Source organism: Pseudoliparis swirei, chromosome 6, assembly GCF_029220125.1.
Source record: "Pseudoliparis swirei isolate HS2019 ecotype Mariana Trench chromosome 6, NWPU_hadal_v1, whole genome shotgun sequence".
In the NCBI taxonomy this organism is placed as follows: domain Eukaryota; kingdom Metazoa; phylum Chordata; class Actinopteri; order Perciformes; family Liparidae; genus Pseudoliparis; species Pseudoliparis swirei.
The window spans coordinates 14,714,694-14,734,825 of record NC_079393.1 but is presented as its reverse complement, the minus strand read 5'-3'; the positions used below and the strand labels follow the sequence as shown (position 1 = coordinate 14,734,825).

At 41.6% G+C, this 20,132-nt stretch overlaps 1 protein-coding gene across 5 annotated transcripts; it reads left to right on the top strand.

Moving 5' to 3' along the window:
- The first annotated feature begins 740 nt into the window (after window positions 1–740).
- On the top strand, window positions 741–18,851 carry fam107b (family with sequence similarity 107 member B). 5 transcript variants are annotated; one of them, XM_056417400.1, is made up of 4 exons: window positions 741–929; window positions 14,133–14,271; window positions 16,963–17,119; window positions 17,313–18,851. In XM_056417400.1, exons 2-4 carry the CDS (start codon window positions 14,144–14,146, stop codon window positions 17,430–17,432), a joined length of 405 nt encoding a protein of 134 aa, XP_056273375.1. In that variant the 5' UTR covers window positions 741–929; window positions 14,133–14,143; the 3' UTR covers window positions 17,433–18,851. The 5 variants fall into 5 exon arrangements, with proteins under 5 accessions (XP_056273375.1, XP_056273374.1, XP_056273373.1 ...); XM_056417399.1 differs by having other exon boundaries at window positions 743–933; window positions 14,100–14,271; XM_056417398.1 differs by having other exon boundaries at window positions 745–929; window positions 14,100–14,271.
- The last annotated feature ends 1,281 nt before the right edge of the window (window positions 18,852–20,132 follow it).

Genomic DNA, 20,132 nt, shown 5'->3' with positions numbered 1-20,132 from the left:
GTTATGATACCTTAAAGTTACTTATAATGTATGTATGTATTAAGTCATAGACATAATGACATACAGATGCTTCGGTCAACATATTGCCTATTTACACATCCATTAGACAAAGAGCAGCATTAGCTTTCAAATAGAGTTGTATTTCTGATCACATCATCACTATTATGAATAAAAGTCAAAAAATCACAATACTTTTAGCTCTGTGTTGGTCTCCATCAACTCAGAGAAATAGGTTTTCTGAAATTTGACTTTTACATTTACTTCACACATTTATAGTGCTGCTTTAAAGGGGGAAAGTATCTTAAAGGGCCAGTGTGTAGGATTTGGCGGTAGCTAGCAGTGAGTTTGCGTATTGTTGCAATTAGCACATGTATTGCTAGCTATTAACATACATTGTAACATCCCACGAATCAATACAACATTTAGAAATACATAAAGTAGCCCACTATTACTATTAAAAACAACAGTCACAATACAAGTGTCTTTACAAATCACATGCATTTTTCACAGGCACTTTTAAGGAAGGCTGACACAGAATCGTATGACATGTATTTCTTTTGCATGTGTTTATTTGTGTCAGCGTGTGCGGGTGCGCACGCCCCTCCATCCACGCCCCGCCCTGCGCTCGAGGAGTCCCCAATCATGTTATACAGGGAGCAAACGAAGACAGCGAAGGAGGAGGAGGAGCCCTTGCGTGACGTCACTCCATCCCTCCCACCCATCTTAAATTTACATTTTCTATGGGTCCTGACTGAGTCAATGTGTGTGTGTGTGCTACAGCTACGGCGCAGTTTACAAAACCAGAGTCCCGCAGACACACCTCAAGCCAAGAAGTGATCCGGAGACACACCGAGGTGGCCTTGAACCACTTTGTCATTCTAAATATTAAACAAGTCGAGTTGGAAAGTCGGGACGGGGTCGACTTTGAGGTAGGTGTGTACGTGCGTGTGTGTGTGTGTGGAGCTCGTGTTTTCGTGAGGTTGTTTCACGAGCGCACTAACAAAAGCAGCACGTTTTGACTGCTCTGTCTGCTCCCGTCGGCAGAAGCAGCAGGCTGTGGGGTTTAATACAAAACTGGAAAGTAACGAGGAAAAGAAAATACCGAGGAGAGAGAGAGAGAGGGGGAGAGAGAATGAGATTGCAAAACACAAACTCTTGTTTCATTGTCTCCTTTTGTTGCGGCGCATGACTGAAGCCGACGGGACAGTGGAGAGCGAGCACGTTGAGGTTGTTGTGTGTACAGCATGTACAGACGACAGTTCCAGCAGCAGAGATACTCCTCATGGCACCTCGGACTCTGGGAGGAGGAGAGCACAGCACTTATCATCTGGCTTTAGTATTGTCAGTGTTTTAGAGACTGTGTTATGGGTGCTTGTGTTCACATGTGATTATGTAGATGGAAATATATGGACACTTTCGTCTACTATATAGTCTCATGCTCTTGTTTTTTAAACCATGTCAAGATTATTTATCCATTCCAACATCACGAGTTTACAATAGAGTGCTCTACACTCAACACTCAAGACTGTTGTGCTATTTTTTTCTTATTTGTTGCCATAGTTTTGAGATGATAATATCAACTTAAGTCTTAAAAAGAGGCCTATGTGTGAGACAAACGGCATCAGAGGAGACTACATGGTATGGATCACCTGTATCTGAGTGAGTCAGACTGTGTGTAATAGCACAGCGGTGACTGCGGGCTTCTGTGTCAAAGCACACGGCTTCAGTCAGAGCTGACACACACTGGCCCCGGCGCTGTCATTTAGGCGCAAAGACCAACATGGGTAGAGGTGTGTGTGTGTGTGTGTGTGTGTGTGTGCGTGCGTGTCTGTGTGTTTGCATGTGTTATATTTTTTGACGTGGCAATAAGTTGCAGCCTTATGGTTGTTAGTTTTTCACAGTGCCATAAACGTTGTTTAAACAGCCTCAGAGAGTTGCTGTCAAAGTTGACCAAGAAGTTAAACAAACTGAATGTGTGTAGCAGCGTGTGAAGTAGTTTAACTCTGGCTCATCAGATGTGCTCTAGTGAGAGAAGAAGTGACACAATCAGGTGATATCAATGAGCATGTTATAGGTGCAGTGCTTTCTAGAGTGTGTGTGTGTGTGTGTGTGTGTGTGTGTGTGTGTGCGCATATATGTGTGTGCAGGGTGGGGAGGTTTCTCTCACATGTGTTAGTTATTTAGTGGAGAGTTTGCACAACCATTTACATCTGTTTTCTGATCTTTGAACCACCGTCTCCCCTCCTCGCCGCTGTTTCTTTTACACTGCCTCTCTTACTGTCTTCTGTTGTAAGAGCTGTTGCTGTGTTTGTGTTTGTGTGTGTGTGTGTGTGTGTGGTGAGTGTTGAAATGCTCTTTTCTCCGTTATTATTGCACTCAGGAATTAAAAGATGTGAATGAAATGTCTTGAGTTTCCATTCTATGAGAGCATGTGTCCATTAGTGGTTCTGGTGCATTTTTCAGATGTATCATTATAGAACTGAGTCCATGTCAAGGACTCAACCTGACCTCAAGAAAAGCAAGGCATTTGGGTCAGGAATTGGTGTGTGTGTGTCTAGGAGGGCTAAATGACAACCACATGTGTGTTGACAGTATTATCTCTCACAGTCCTGCTGGTCTGTCTGTGGGCATACAATCTTCATTACTCAGCAGAACACACTGATCCTTTAGATCCACACTGCATGAGCCCATGTGACTGTGCGGGCTTGTGTGTTGCTAGACCTTTAGTTCACTCGCGGTGAAAGACTACCTTGTAGCAAAAAAAGTATGTTCCCCTGTAATGAGCCATGTAAACATAGTGTACGGTTTCAAAGGGTCTCTGCACTAAGAGTCGAGTCCTCGTGCGTTTAGAAATCACGTCTTCCCTCTCTCCAGTTCCAGGCTGCAGGGAAACTTTACTTTATGTTTTCTTCTGATGCACCTTTACTTATTCTAACAAAACAAATACAGCAGTGTCCAGTCTTGTCTTAACGCAAACAGCCATACAAGCCAGTACCTTTGCTGAATAAAAACGGTGTACAATTGGAAACATTATAACTTGAATCAGCAAATATCTCATAAAAGAATATGTAGGAGAGACCCAGGGTTTCCCTCAGTGTTTTATAGTTGAGATGGGCCGCCTCCCCTGAAACAGACCACCATTACTCACATCATAAAGTAAACACCTCCATGAAATACAATATTTGTAGGTGCTATTTCCCACTGCAGGTGTCGTATAGTAAGTCTGGCTATTCTTAAGGCATCTTCAGACATAACGGTGCACAGGACAAGATGTGTAGAATCTGTGAGGTACCACCTCCGCTAAACAATACCCACATGCTATCTGGAGCGTGGGCATTATTAATCTAGCTAACATGGTCAAGTGAATTAATTTCTAAAAAACAATGAATACAGAAATTATATAGCTGATTTGGCAGTTTTTTTTTAGAGACACTGGATGTGTGACTATCCCTCCTCCCCATGCAGGCTGAATACAGTATTATGATGCATTGAAAACGCAAGTGATGAAATCACAAATTTCTAGAACAGGACAAAGGATCTGTTTACAGGGTGCTGTGCTTTTGTTGCCATGGTTTTATATTATGATGTCACAATTCGGTGTGTGTGTGTGTGTGTGTGTGTGTGTGTGTGTGTGTGTGTGTGTGTGTGTGTGTGTGTGTGTGTGTGTGTGTGTGTGTGTGTGTGTGTGTGTGTGTGTGTGTGTGTGTGTGTGTGTGTGTGTGTGTGTGTGTGTGTGTGTGTGTGTGTGTGTGTGTGTGTGTGTGTGTGTGTGTGTGTGTGTTTATATGAATGTCAGACATGCTCAGGCTTGACTTACTTTTATTTGAGCAGGCTAAGGGCTTGATGTTGATTTAAGATAAGATACATCTACCAAAGACTACTACTGAGACACACACACACACCTACAGTGACCCGGCTTCTTAAAGAATCTGATTGATTTTCCTGCTGTTATGCTGGAGCTTCAATCACAATAAAGCACCATTACTGTGCTGGCCACTTTGCGTAGTCTTAGAGAATGGATGACACGCACAAATGTACACACCGACTCTAAATGCCTTCCTCCTTGCATCTTGTTAGGTTGAAGTAGACAGAAATTGTAAGTCTGAGCTGCATGAATTGGATTAAGCTCTTTTATAAGTCAGTTTCAAGATATATGATTCTATTTTTTATTACAAATGCAAACGGGACCATGCGCTCTCCGAAGAATAGAGCCACGTATTTCTGTCACAGCCTGATGTGCAGAATGTATACTGGCTTTGGAAAGTTTCATGAGACAATGAAACCACATAATTGCCTCCTATCCCAACTAAAAATATGCATGTACATACAGAGTATTTTGAGTCATGTCAAGCATACGGCATATAATCAGATAGAACAAAGACTGATCATTTAGCTTTCAAACACCTTGTTACTCCATTATACGTGTGTGTGTGTGTGTGTGTGTGTGAACGATCAGCTTGCGCCCCTATGTGTCTGTCTTGCTAACTGTGGATTGTCTGGTTGCCCAAGGTAACAGTTGTTATTTAATAAAAAAATAAATAAATAAATAAAAATAATAATAAAATATAGATATAAGAATAAACAAATAAATACATAAAAAAAATATTAAATTAATAAACATCATATAACAAGGATATTTCACAAACATTGTATATTTTAATTTTTATATTTCTCTTCATTTATATATATTCCTATTTTGTATTTATATATATTTGTATTTTTTGTTATTTATGTGGTAATTTATGTCATGTGTATCAACAAGTCCGAACCGTTGAAGCGAGTTGGGAATCAAGTTAAGGTAATCTCGGCCTGTAGATAGCTGATCTGTAGACCTAGCACTTGGATCTGTGAACAGCGTTTGTTATGCATTCACAGTTGTTGAGTCGCGGTAAGATGCCTTTCAGAATTTTCAATGTAACGGTAGATGTGGTTTCAAGTTCGAATTAAGGATAGTTTGGGCAGTCGAGTTATCGAGATTCAGCCTAAGGAGATATGCGAGAGACGGGCGGTATGCCTCTCTGCTCCTGCTCAAGCGCGCTCTGTCTCGCGGCAGCTCTTAGAAGGGCGCCGAGGGTGATTGAAATGCCCGCTGCGGCTGCTCTGGCGTAGCGGCTAAAATTAAACATAAACTTCGTTATAGGATCTATTTTATACGAGGACAATATTATTTTTATCAATATAAAGATTAATAATTACAATCATTATTTCACAATAATTTCATATTGTAGCGATACCCAATGTAGCGACAGGCGTCAAGAAAGCTTATATATTTATTATTATTTCTTATATCACGCCAAACAACTACGCCAAACAACAGTGGACACCATTTACAGTTAATAATTTTTACAGTGAGTAATTTACAGTGAATAATTGTGTTGATGTGGTGGTGAAGAGTTCCACCAGTGGAAGAGCCCTGTCCTCGAGAGAGTCTGGACCCCCAAGACAGACTCCCAAGACCAGATTCCAGACAAAGACCAGAAAAGAACACAAAGAACACAAGGAATTCCAAAATTGCTGAAGTCAAAAAGCTGAAAAGCTGTCTAGGCTTTTGAAGATAAGGTTGGCTGTGAGCTGCTGAAATCAGCATCATCATGTGCCAGGCAGAAATAGAGAGACACAACACACCAGGTGCATCACACTCCCCCGACCAATCATGCTTTAGACAGAGGTTCGACCCCAATATTTGAATATATACGACACGTTATGTCACACATAAAAAAATGAAGAAATACGTGTGGGCACATAAATGAGAATAAATAAATAAATGAAGAAATGCATATATATTTTTAATGATCTTGTTCTTTGATTTATTATTTATTCATTCCTGTATTTATATATATATATTTTTATTTATTTATTTATTATTTATTTATTTATGTTATTTTTTTAAAGCATTATTATTCATTTATACATTTATTTAAGCATTTATTTATTTATTCTTGTATTTATTCATGCATTCATTTATTTATTTATTTATACTTTAGTCATTTTAAGTCCTCCATAGTTATTGGGGTTTTCTGTAGTAGGGTGTAAACAAAGGAGAACCTCCCAAATCCTCTCCGGTGTCCCCCCCCCCCCCCCCCAGCCAATGAGAATCGAGCTCCCAGCATGGCTCAGCCAGTGGACGATGAGAGGGGCGTGACTCTGGTCCAGACGGGAAAAGCAGCAGTAAAGCACAAAGCTTTGAATCTGGAACTGGAACAGACAGCGGAGCCATAACAAAGCATAACAAAGACTCCTCCTTTATGACTGAGCGGCACTTCACACTGCTGAGCCAGACAAAAAGTCTGTGGCTTTTTAATTATTCGGCATTAAGGAGACATATATTGGAACTGCATTTAAACACTGATGTCTGTGTGAGGAAGGAGCAGTATATGGGCACATGTTTACATCCGAGTGAGGAGGAGCCACATGAAACATGCATGTGCGGCTTCTATAATTTGTCCTCTTAGGGTGTGTTTATGTAGAAATGTGGATTCTGTGCATCTGTCTCAGTCCACCTGTTCGTATAAGGACAAGACCATGTGTCTGTGTCAGCTGTGGGAGAGCATAGACCAGCCTTTTGTATTTGTCTGACAGGTGTGACCCCAAATTGTACCCCCGTGCGTGCGTGCTTGCATGCGTGCGTATTTGCGTGAGACTTTGCAGGTTCATCACATTCCCACTGCGTGACTCAAAAGTGGTGCCTGTGCCTTTTTCAATCCACCCCATTCATTCTGTAATCTGCCTCCGGCCCGCGGTTCACAACGTGTGACGACAGGACTGTGCCTTTGCCACCGCATTAAATATCTTCAGTCAGTGTGGAGTGCAAACTGGCAACACAGGCATGTTTTAATTAAAAGGGGGGAGATCACATTATAACCTGATCATTTTGTGCTTATTTTAATTATCTCAACAGTAAAAGATGTCTCCATCCAAACACATGTGGGTCATGTCGACACAACGGATGTGGAGACTTGCTCACATTGCAATTAACTCTTAAAAGCCAGATCTGAAAGTAGCCACACTTTCCTTCTAGTCAGACTAGACCAAATGCAGCCTCTGTGGTGGTTATCCCACAGATGAAAGTCACGAAGAGGGATGGAAAGTAACTCAGACACAGATTTGAAAAACTTTGAGACAACTTCACAAGGCCAAGATCACAAGACCCCAGAACCACATCAACTCTCTACATACAATTGTTGGCAAAGGGATTTAAAAAAAAAACCAGAACATGAACACGTTTGTGCAGGACATAGACATGAGACGTTGTCTAATCACGGTTCCTCTATTTCGGCCTGTTATCCAAAATTAAAATATCCTCTGTACAAAAACAACACAGGCCTGTGTGTGAAGTTTATACTTTAAAGCCGGTGTGCAAAGTTTTACATATTAATAATGATCTGTTACTTTCAAGTCCTTGCCGAACAAAAAAACACGTCGCAGATTAAACCGCCAGAGAAAGCTCACTAAGTATTTAGCAGCATGCTGGAGTTGCAGTGTCTGTGGATAGTTTTCCTGTGCTTCACGTTGTCTCGAACCTGCGAGAGAGACCGTTGCGACTTATGGCAGAAAATCTCATGAAGTGTCCAAGAAAGCTTTTTTTAAAAGACTAACGTAGTTTTGTAGGTCGACTCGTGTAAAAAGTAAAACAATTCATGTTCTGCTATATGAAAAGCATCACGGTCGCATTAGCGTAAGTATACACATCAAGGCGGACCGGTCGATGTGAGGACATGTTGTAGACTCATTGAGGCACTTGTTAGCAACCACATTTTTTTAATTCTCTTAAAATAGATGTATGTATTCATGATGTATTTTTTTATTGTAGAAGAAAATGTTAAAATCTCTGAAGCTTGTTTTAACCAACTTTTAACTTAACTTATTCTGCTTTTAGGACTCATTCCTGCAGCACTCTGTTGTGATAGGAAATATAGCCTGAGTGATACAAAAACATCAACTGAATTTTCTTTTTTTACAAAGACATTTAAGTTAGAGGAGAACATATTTCATAAGGGTTGAATAGACTGTTTCTGAAGAACACAATGAAATGGAGACACTGCTTCCAAATGACCACACAAATAGCAGAGATATGTATGCTGTATGCCAACACCAGTATGTATATGCAATAAGATGTCCAGATCTACAAAAGATTGTGGTTAAGACAAAAAAGTTGTTCACAGTAAACATTGGGGAGCCAGAGAGATAAAAGGAGTAGCCATTCGCATCAATTCAGATGTTATTTTCTAAATATTACTCTTGGCATCCAGGCGTAGTAATGAGTTTGGGTGTTTACTTTTCATCATGACAGTCTACAGAGACGCCCAGTATTCCCATAATGACATCAGGATCATTAAACCCCCCCCCCCCCCCCCCGATACACACACACACGCACACACACAGAATACAGTCCATGCCTCCCTCACAGGATGTGTTTTTCATTGTGTGGGTATTTGTGCATGCTGCGCATCTCTACTTTATGAACTCTAAAACCCTGAGTGTAAATTCCCATACCCCTGCATCTCCCCAGTGGCATCATCACATTTTGGGAGAAGAGTGGGTGCTTTCAGAGGTCAGTGAACGATGAGGCCCCAGAATTCCCCAGCTCCTCTTCTCCAGACCCCCACTCTGAAGGCAGGAAATACAAAACAGATCTCAACCCCCAAACTCCCAAGCATACTATTGTGGAACCATTTCCCTCTTGCTCCATGTCTTTTTCTTTCTCCCTCAGATGATCTCATCATTTAGCCTTTTTCAATAAAATACTGTGAATGTTGTAGGTATTTGTAGTCGTAGGCATTTTCTTCTCTAAATATTGTGTTCTGTAGACTGGTAGTACGTACACATTCAAGCCATTTTCTAGCATTGTGTACAGGCAGGAACGTGTGCTCGGTCCTGACTAGATCCTGGTGTTTACGTCTCTTCTTATTGGCCGCTTCTTTCTTTAGCATGGACTGCTGGTCGGTTATTCCTGAGGGGAAGTGGTACATAATTGTGCTTTCACATACAAATTCAGTTCTTGACTGAAAACAAATGCTGTGGGTATGTTTTTATTTTGATTTTTGAAGTTGATACTGACTGAATGTGTTTCTTGGTGTGAGTGATTCTGGGCTCTGGAAATCTGTGCGTCACTTCGCTGCCTACCATGATTTATGTGTCGTCACGAGGGGAGGCTTGTAAATGACCACGTGCACACGGCGGCTGTCCGGGAAATGAGCTCATTGTCACGACTTGGCCTCCAAACTCTCTGCTTCTCCTTCACGTTCTCTGTCACTTTCTTTCTCTTTCTCTTCACACACACACACACACACACACACAATGAAAAACACCCCTCTTTCCTTCCCAATTCCCCACAGCTGTCTGTTAATGCTCATCTATCTGTGTGTTTTAATTAGGCCCTCCCCTTTTTATGGCTGAATGGCCGCTTCATTACCAGAAACGCTAGGAGATGCACACTCAGATCTGTCCAGCTTGTAACACGCAGGGAGGAGGGGGGGGGGTGTATGCATGTTGGTGTGTATGTGTGAGAGAAAGAACTGGGTGTGGGGGATGCTTTAGGGGTATTGATGACGCAATTTCCCCTGATGGGTGGAGCTCCCATCTGTGAGTGGAATAGACAAGAGAGTGAACAAGAGGAACTCTAGAGAGCGGATGGTGATTGAAGTTTCAAGAAAATGTTACATATTCGTTCCTTGTTTGGTGGAAATGTGCTGTGAGTCTGATTCAAAGCCAGCTGATCTTGTTCTTTCTTCACATATGTTTGCTCCAGAAAATGTGTCACCTTTTTGGTGAGTTGCTGTTGGTGTGAGCTCTCCAAAATGTCCTTCTTTTTAATGTTAGACGTTAGTATCCATGCTCCACTGCTATCAAATCGGATACTAAAATGCTGATGCATTCGTTTTTATAAGCCTACGTACCTTTTGTGCGGAAATCAAATTGTGGAGTGGGTGTGGTCAGGCATGTGTTCACAACCAATGACGGTTAACGGCCCATCCCCACTCCGTGCAGGGATGGTTTGTGGCCGTATCCTGGAGACAGGGGGGTCAGGTGGGGAGGCTGGCCACCAGCTGCTCTCCTCCTCTTCATTTTCTCTCAATCGGGGCTTCCTTCAGGAAAGGCAACAGTTGACTCCTGAGAGTAAACCATGTCATGTCTCTGTTATAGTTCTCCGTCTGTCCATCTTGGCTCTGATTCTAACATCAAGTTATTGACCTCCTTCTTCTCTTCCACTTCAGTAACAATCCATTTTTGCAATTGTTCCTCTTTCCTGTAATATTCACACTATTGCTCCCTAGCATTGTAATGAAAGAGGGCTGATAATGGCCAACGTAGGTCCTCTGACCCCCACCATTAGTCTTTCTGCCCATCTGTGCTCTCCGCTGTTGGATTAGACGAGGAAGAATTCTTTTCATGCATGCATCTCAGGCTCTTTAGCTGCCAACGGTTTGTTGCTGAGTAAGTAGAGTGAGCTATCTGAAACACCACCACGGTGAGAGGAAACAGAAACATTAAAGTAGTAGCTGAAGAAAAGTAAACGGTGAGCTGAGCTGTAGTCGGGTGATGATTCACTTTGACTCATCACTTCGAGCAACCCTGACACATAGTCATGTGATCCATTGTTGGTAAATAAATACGGATTATAGATGCTTTTACGGCTGTTTTTGCTGAATGTATTTCCGTTGTTTAGAGTGTCATCAGTGATGCTCATTGGAAGGCTTCAGACTCTGCATCAGTTGGCAGCAGCTCCTTCCTGTCCCTGAATGCAGAGCGGGTGATGGCAGGTCTCCATGGCGACCTAGAGAAGATGACAGTTGAAGGGGAAATTGAGAAATGAGTCAGTATTATGAATGTAAGTCATTGTGCATGGTCATATAGTGGAGCTGGCCGGTGGTAATGCAATCAGTTAGCACAGTGTGGGCACTCTTATCCGTCGAAGATAAGTCATTCAATCAGCTCTATTGCAACCGGCCACTGTGAGGTACACACACACACACACACACAGCCTTTTTTAGCCTTCTTTGCTGTATTCTTACGTGATTGATCTGATATTTCCTTTAGCTGCCAGGTTAAACGTGGGGTGTTTCACAGTATATGAGATACAGTCATGAGGAGAGCAGCGTATGAGTAATGTCACCACCTCCCTCTTCTCTTCCTCTGACCCAGTTATTCCTCTTTCTTTTCCATTATTTCTTACTTTCTTCTCTTTTTCTCCCAGAATGCTTGCACATTTTGAAACCTCTAAATGCCGCCCCATTTCTCTTGGACATAATGGACATCCAGGTCTTTAGGATGCTCATTATCTGTGTGTGTTTGTGTGTGTGTGTGTGTGTGTGTGTGTGTGTGTGTGTTTCTGTGCCCTAAGGCTGTGTTTCCACAACCAATAAACAAACAGTTTTAATGGGATTCCTGGAAGTATTGCCCCAAAAACTGTGTAACCCTATCCACGCTGATGTGCTTGGAGGATTGCTTCCATGGAACACGTTTTCTTTACAATATTTCAGATATTAACGCATACAATCTACTGTATCTGTGGAAGTGGCTGGATGTCACTATTGTTGCACAGTTTTAAAACGCACACAGAGTAAGACATCTGTAAAAGGACAACTCTTGATTCATGACATGCAGGGTTGGAGCATGTTGACTCAGTTATCTGTATATTTCTCTTCAGGTGTTGTGAGTGAAAATGATTATATCTATATAACCTTCAAGTAAAACGGGACTCACTATAACGTGCAGAACCACCAGTGATAAAAACAGAATTTAAAGGGCTCCGGGGATCCAATTTGAGGTTGCAGGTTCCCTTTGAACTCCCTATGTCACTTCCCCTCTCCCTTGGGGCACAGAGGAAGTAGGAGCAGATGTGTTAAGCTAACGGACACTTTGACAACACTGGCAGTCTGTAAGTTCCTCTCCCTCTCGTGCCAGTTTTAACAGAAACCCCCTTTGATGTACACGGCATCTGTGTGCTCACACGCAGCCCTCGAATACAGCTTTAAACTGTTCTGCCCACCTCTGCCATCTCATGCACTGTCAACACTGTTAACGTTTTCTGGCTGTCATAAAATACAACATTATAGCCTGTGATGTAGCATTTAGATGGAAATACTTCACTTAACTGGTCCAGTGTCTTATTTTTAGGAACAGATTCATGAAAATGTATTTTCCAAGCTTAACCCTGAACTTGTGCTATTTAAAATTATTATGTCATTAATTTACTGTGTCCATTTTAGGATTAGTGTTGTCCACATGGGTTAGTAAACCATTTTTTTCCTTGTGAATAATCTGAGATTAGCACGGATTCCCCATCCCTTTGACTGTAGATGATAACTGAAAAAAGCTGTATTTACATCCGTCAACATATTCACTCGACTCGATCCATCAAGTGTATTATGTGCAGCCACAAACCATGTTTATCTGGGCCTTCTTTGTTATGTAACTGGCATGGTTTAGTTTCTGGAATGCAAGAATGTTGACCTCTGGTGGTGTTTTTAACTCATTACACCAATCCTCTACACGTATGTTTTGATTCTGAGGACACACTCCCCCACCTTTGTGTCTAGCACGTGCAGTAAAATGCGTCTTTGGCACCACTGAATGTGATTGGCCCGCTCTGGTTCCACAGCCTCCACTGGGCTGTGTTCATCAGTCACAACATGGGAGTCTCACTCAAGGGCTTTGGAGAACATGATTGTTTATAAATCTGAGTCATTCCTCAGACTGTGGGAGAAGAAATGCATGTGACTTTGCCATCTAGTCTCAGCAGAATGTGTGTACGGTGTATACAGCTTTACTCTTCTATATGGGACTATATTACAGACGAGATTTTAAAAAACATCACAAAGTTCTTTACAGTGACGAGCAAGAATATTCATAAATTAATTATAAACTCTTCTTCACCTTGAGATGTATATTGAAAGTGAGTGGGAGGGAATAGGTGAGGGAGGGAGGGAGCAGAGGGAGGGAGCAGAGGGAGGGAGCAGAGGGAGGGAGAGAGGGAGAGAGAGCATAGCTATAAAACCAACTTTGATCTCCAACCAGCTCAGTCGCAGACAGCTGTGCAGGACAAAGCACCTCTGAGGCTCTGCAACAGACTGATGAACAGAACAGCGAGTTCTCATAGCTTTTTCTGGAAAATACATTCGGGATCAAAATAGCAGAGATGACGACAATGTTCAGATACCCCGTCTTTCCTCTTCTGCAGGGTGAGTTCAGCCAAGATCGAATGTTTGGTCTTAAATTGGCTAAATATGTTGTTTTACTTTTTATTTTGTCCGATATTGTTCTATTCTTAATTCAGTCGGTTAGATGAACACTTTTATTCGTTAGTGTTCATTTAGAAAAATCTTGATCGTTCATTATTTTAAATGCCGCATGTGAGCCATCAAAAAATGATACAAATTGGATTGTTTTCATCACAATAAGCAGCGTGGGGAACAGTTGCACTTATCTTCTATACAAGTTTCCTGTTGTCTTATTGTATTGAACCTGTGATTAACATGAGGCCTGATTCAAACTTGCTGTATTTTAGTTATTTCTCAGCTTTATAATGACCAGATGGGGGACCCTTTGGTCCAGTGATGGTAGATGTCAACAACATGAGCTTTTTAAAATTTATAGTAAATTAAATTCATATTCAAATAAATTCATATTAAATTAACACTTAATTAATACTGACCAATACTTGCGAAATACAGAATGTATGTTTTCCAACGTATTAAGACGGTGTGACAATTGGAATCACATAGATCTTTAAGGTCATGGAAAACAATGGATCAAATCTATTGGTGTGTACTGAAATAGTTACATAACTAAGTGCCTGTAAGATATTGACAGTACTGTTGTGATTAATTTTTTCATTATTAAAGGGGAATGAAATGTTCCTCTTCACTCTTTGGGAACAATTATGTAATCCCAACGCTGAGTGTTTCTATCACTATCGAGATGATTCAAAAACTCTGAGCATCTGCCAGAGGATCAGGCAGATGCTCATATCACAGGTTCAAAGGAGAAATAATGGATCACTGAAAATGAGAAATGTATATTTCTGTCGCTACAGCATTTTTGCATTCGAGCCCATGACGTAGTGGTCAAAGTGTCTTCTCTTGTCTCTGTGGATTCAGATCCACGTGACCCTGGTCTATCGCTGTCACCAGGGAGGAGTGTCATGGCAGAGCCCGACTACCTGGACGGAGACTGTGATGAGCTCATCAAACCCAAAAAGCTGATCAACCCAGTGAAGAACTCCCGTAATCACCAGGACCTGCACCGAGAGTTGCTCATGAACCAGAAGAGGTGAGGACACAGACAAATACACCTTCAATACCTTTCTCCCTTTGTGTTGCCTGGCAAACACGCAGAGTCAGTCCCAGGTTACTTTAAAGGAAGGGATTTATATTTAACAATGAGCAACCGGGAGTTTTCCCATGGTTTATAGCACATGAACAAACTCAGATCGGTGTTTCACAGAGACGGCGGCATTTCAAAGATATGATTGGCGATAATGGTTTATTAATTTATTGGGTGGTAAAATAATTTAAGTCCAAGAGTTTCTACAACATCACTATCAGGTTTGCAGGTTATATGAGGGAAACAATACACAGTGACCAGATCCAGGCTGATTTACTTGAGTGAATGCAGTAGCCCTGCTACTTTCTTGTAATCGGTCCGTATCCATGCAGACTGCACTGATACTTCTGTAGCGTGTTACTTTTGTTGACTTCACTGGTCCCTGAGACCTCCAGCAGCAGCATTATGTAAAGCTCAGGAAATACAACTTTCATCGGGACATATTATATAAAACCCCAAGTGCAATAGTGTGTGAAAGGTTGGCTCTGGAAAGGTCACACAGATCTACTACACATGAATACATTGCTGGTCTGGCTGCTGACACTAACACTGGGTCAAACAACGCAGGATTTAATGGCGTCTGTGTGAGCATCCATGCAGCAGTAGACATGCACACTGGGACCTGAGAGCACCCTTTTGACTTAAATGTTTGTATTTTCTCTCACCAAAAGTGTCGGCAGCTTAGTGCCTGAGCTATATATAGCTACGTAAACACACATGCTGTTGACAGCTGTTACATCACAGCAGCAGTGACGCTGTGTCCTAAACAGGTCAAACAGTGAGGTGCTGTTGTAGTGATGGAGGCGGGCTGTTAATTTAATGAACAATGGAAAGAGGCCAGGATGCGCAGGACAAATAATGTAGGCCATAAGAAATGTATTAATTAGTTTTTTTAATATATTTGAGAAAGAATATTGTTTGTAAGTTGTCTAGACGGAGAATGTCCGGCAGTATCAGAAGTCTGTGGGATGAATCTAGTGGGCTTTTGGGGGGATATACTTGTTATGTTTCTATCGTGTACTAAAAGTATGGAACGCTTGCTCAGTGGATTAGTCACACTGATGAGGGTGGGGTGGGTGGGTGGGTGGGCGCATGAATGGATTGGCTGCATGAAGAGTGGGGAAAAAAATTTGTTTTGTAATCATGATTACAAAACATTCTAAGCTGAGGGCCTTTCTCTGCTTTTGCTACCTTAGCAGTGATGACTCTTTTCTTTCTCTCTCTCCCACACACACACACACACACACACACATACATACACAGAGGAATTTCCAAACTTCCGCCACCAAGACTGGTGAGACATTGGAGCAGATGGAGGTATTAATGTGTGGGATTTCTCCTTCTTCCTAATCTGCCAGAGGGTGTGCACTCACGGGAGGGGGGGCATGGACAGGAGGGTCACTGATTATGTAAACGATGCCGACTGTGAAATGAGAATGGAGTAAGCATCTTTATAGTCTTATGGCCTTCATCGACCTTAACCGGCCTCCTCCCTGGGTGTGGTGCTTGAAAACAGGCCGACTCAATTGTGTCTTTCACCCTCTGCTTCAGCCCGTCGATGCTTTCCCAGAACCCTCCCGTCAGGAGGACCAGAGGGCATTTAACTGCAGCAGCTACGTTGTTGTAAATGAACTCCTTACTTGGACCACCGTGGGCTCGGTTATGCAATTCTTAGGATTTATTAAAGCATTTAATTAAGAGATTGTTGTTGCTGAAACGCAGTGAGGTAAGCGGGCTGTTTTTTTTTGTTGAAGAAAAGACGCAGCCGGTGCCCAGTCGAGCTTTCATGACAAAAGAAAACAGATTAACTATGAGGAGAGTAAAGTAATCTGGATAATATGCTTTTAAATTAAATTAATCAAGGGCTGCAGCTTTTTTTTTGGACCGATGGATAGTCCTTTTACTGCTCTTGATTTTTATTTGTGTTGTTGAATGTGTTTGTGGCACTTTATTGTGCCTCCCTAATCCTTTCTGGGCTTTGCTGTTTATTGGCTTCTGCCTTTTCTAGCCGACTCCAACACATTTCTGTCCCCCTCTGTCTGAAGTAACCCTCCTCTCGAGCCTCATCCTCAGCCCCCACCCTTCTCTCTCGTTATTTGGAGGAGTTTGGAGCGTGACATAACATTTTGTATTTTTGCAATTCTTCTCAAGTCAGGCTCACATTTTATTAACATTTCCCATTTTGAATGTTGCTGCACAAACCCAAGCAGTTGTGCAACAATCTGTCTGGTTTGCCATTTATCACCCAGATGACTTCCATGTGGGGCAACGGTTCTACACTAGATAGTTTTCAGATGTTTGTTGCTAAATTGGGATTGTTTTGGTATGTAGAAAGGGGAAATAAAATGAGAAAAGGCCTTTAGTTTCAACCCTCTTTTCCAAAGTCTAATGCTGCAGACCATCTCAAACACAGAAATGTGGAACAATCTGGGATTGGGCTCAAAATCAAAACTTTTCCAAAACACGACTGCCTGTTTAATCTATAAAATCAAACACAGATCTGCACATCAGACCAGAATCAGGCCGTGGTCGTCATGTGTTTAGATGAATGTGAATGCTAATCTCCCTCTGAGTGCGGCCCGACAGTGTCTTCAGAGGTTTGCTTTAGTCACATGCTGTTTTGCTGATTCTGCACAGGGGTCTGGCTACACAGAACAAACCTGAGCTCCAGAAGGTGCTGGAAAAGAGAAAGAGGGAGCAAGTTCTCAAGGCTCAGAAGGAGGAGCAGGAGGCCCACAAGAAGAGGAGCGACCTGGAGATAGAGCTCATGAAAAGACAACAGAAACTAGAACAGGTAAATGACTGCAAGTATACATAAATATGAACTGTCACTTAGATGGATGCACATTGTGAGTGTGTTTGATCACAAGCAAAAACAAGAATTAAAGTTACTGACTGGACCTTTCCAGCTGAAACGAGATGCATCGGCAGATTACCACCTCTATAATTGGTTTCATCTGAATGTGCCAATGTCTTTGCTCTTGCAGCTGGAGCTGGAGCAACAGAAAAATGAGGAGGAACAGGAGAACACCCCTGAGTTTGTGAAGATGAAGAGCAACCTGCGCAGAACCAAGCAGGAGGCTGACGGGGAAGAACGGACCACCTAAAACCAGCCGAGGGTGTCTGGGTCTGGCTGATTGTGCGCGTGTTTGTGAACACGAAGACTTCAGGAGTGTGTGTGTGTACAAAAGAGAGAGAGAGAGATTGTTGCCTGTGGTGCACGGCGGTGACCAAGATGCACTACCTGGCTTTCCCAACCTAGCTGTTCCTTCCCGCAGTGAGGAGAGAGACTTTACAGACTAAAGACCCCCCTCTGCCTGCCTGCCTTGGACTGCCAGTACTCTCCTCTGCTCCTCGCACCCATCCAGCAGCACACAGCACCCCCTGCAGGAGGGACCTCACACAGACATGTTTCCTGCTAAGCGCCTTCCAACGAGGGCGAACAAGCTTCTAATGAGCTCTGTTGGAGAAAACAACCACACACACACACACACACACACACACACTCTCATCTCCTCTGTTTTCAGTCCTCTCTCCAACAGCAAGCTGTCGTTTCTCATTACTGTTATCAATGTTGTTGTTGTCGTTGTTCTTTTTGTTCTCATCTTCAGAATCAAATAAGGAAAAGTGGACACTGGATGGACTCTTGAAGCTGTGTAATGTAAAAGCCAAACAACTGTGCTTTTGTTATTTATGTTTGTAGCTTTTAGCCCAGGTATAGGGGAGGACACTTTTAGTCGTTCTGTATTTTAATTTGTTTTACAGCATAGTTTATGAAGCCAGAAGAGGACAAAGGGAGTGTATGGTTGTGTGAAACACTCACGTTTGCTATATTTTAATTTTTTTATTCCAAACATGCCATTTCCTCAGCTAATGCAATTTTGAGCAATAGTAGAACTCTGAGGCATGAGTGATCTTTTCTTTATATATTATGTTGTTTTGTATGAATAAAAGTGTTACTTAATAAATAATTTAAGTTCTTGTTAGGGTGGTCTATAAGAATAAGCCTTGAGTCCTTTCCGACAGTCTTTGTGTGCTTTTATGAGCAAAGGACTTTTATAGGAAGCTTACACATGAGGCCAAAAGATATAATTAATCAGTAGGCTTTGGTATGTGTGGCTCCTAAAACAATTCTGATAAGAGTCCTGGAACTTAATCACTGCAGTATTGTTGTCTTTATAAACAATGGAGCCATAGATGAGCGGACAGATAATTGAAGTTGATTTATCTGAATAAAAGTGGCCGTTATCTGCCAAAAAATATAACTAGTGTGTGTGTGTAGCCATTACGATACACACACTCCAAAATGGTTACACAAGGTAAGAAACTGATATCTTTGGATGTTAAAGTGCACATGTAGTAGTTGTATAATTATCACACATAATAATAGTATGGGTCTAAAAGTCTGGTCTGTGGCTCTCCATGGGATGGTATTTATTATTCGGATGGGAAGAAGCAGATTTATGAAAACATAACCCTGTGTTCTTCTCCAGAATCTCCTTTTAAATAAACATAATTTTAATGCACATGTTCATTTTATTTTTATTTTGTGCTGCTGGAGTCTGTTGATTTGTTTTCTTACTATACTAGCAGTCTTTATTTTCTCAATGGAATATGATCCAAAAGTACCAAACAGCCTATCGCTGTGATATTTAGACTGGAAGTGATGATGGTTTTGCTCACAGACCTCAACAAAGTCTCAAGATAAATAGTATTTGGAAAAACAGGGTTGGTTGTTGAGTAGCAAAGTAGGGCATGCATTGTGTGTGACTTGAGTGCACATAACACGAGGGGAGAAGATTGATGACAAAGGTCAGGTAGGAGATTTGTTAGATGAGAGGAATGTGCTAAAATGGTTGGAGTATAAAACAAGATAAGATAGATTGGTTTCAAATAACATTCCTTCAATACTTGACTAGAAAGTAAACTAAGAATAAACCATACCACAACTATTCAGTTGTATGTAAAAAATAAATTCATCCAGGTAAAAATGCATTATTGTATTAAAACAAGTGCAGATGGGTTGAGGTTATAAGAATCGCAGTATAAAAAAATTTGTATATAATATGCTATGTAAAGGGAGGCTTCTGGTTAAATTATACCTAATGGGAACTGGAGGAAATGTTTTTTAACTGGGACTTTTTAAATAGAACTATCTGGGTAAAATAAATATCCAATCCGTATGAGGTAGAACATTGGACACCTCAGGGGGGTGACATAAATCCTATACTATTCTTAATTAGGGTAGATTATATTATTGAAAATGTATCATTAGATATGGGAAGGTCATAATTTGCAAATGATGGGGCTTTGCTGAAAAGAGGGAGCCATTTGGGTCGAGTAGTAAATACATTGTCAAGAATAAACAAATTAAGTTGAAATGTGTTGGGGAGACATGGGGATTTCAATTTTCAGTAGAAATAAGCAGTGGTGTATAGTCACGAAGTAGAAGTACTTCGTAACTTTACTTAAGTCGTTTTTTTGGGTATCTGTACTTTATTTTACTACTTATATTTCTGTTTACTTTTACTTTTACTTCACTACATTTTGCAATGAAAACTTGTACTTTTACTCCGATACATTTCCCCTGAAACAGTATCGTTACTCGTTACTACGGAAAAAAATAATCATGAGAAACATCGGGGACTGTTGTGGAACACACCGCACCTGAACGCAGCACGAACACCAGGTTGGGGATCAGTGGTCCTTGCCGCGTGTTTTCTCTTCCCAGTGATGCTAGCGAGCGAGCGGCTACAGATACGACTCATTTCATGTGGAGCAGCAATGGAAGCTACTTGAACAACCAC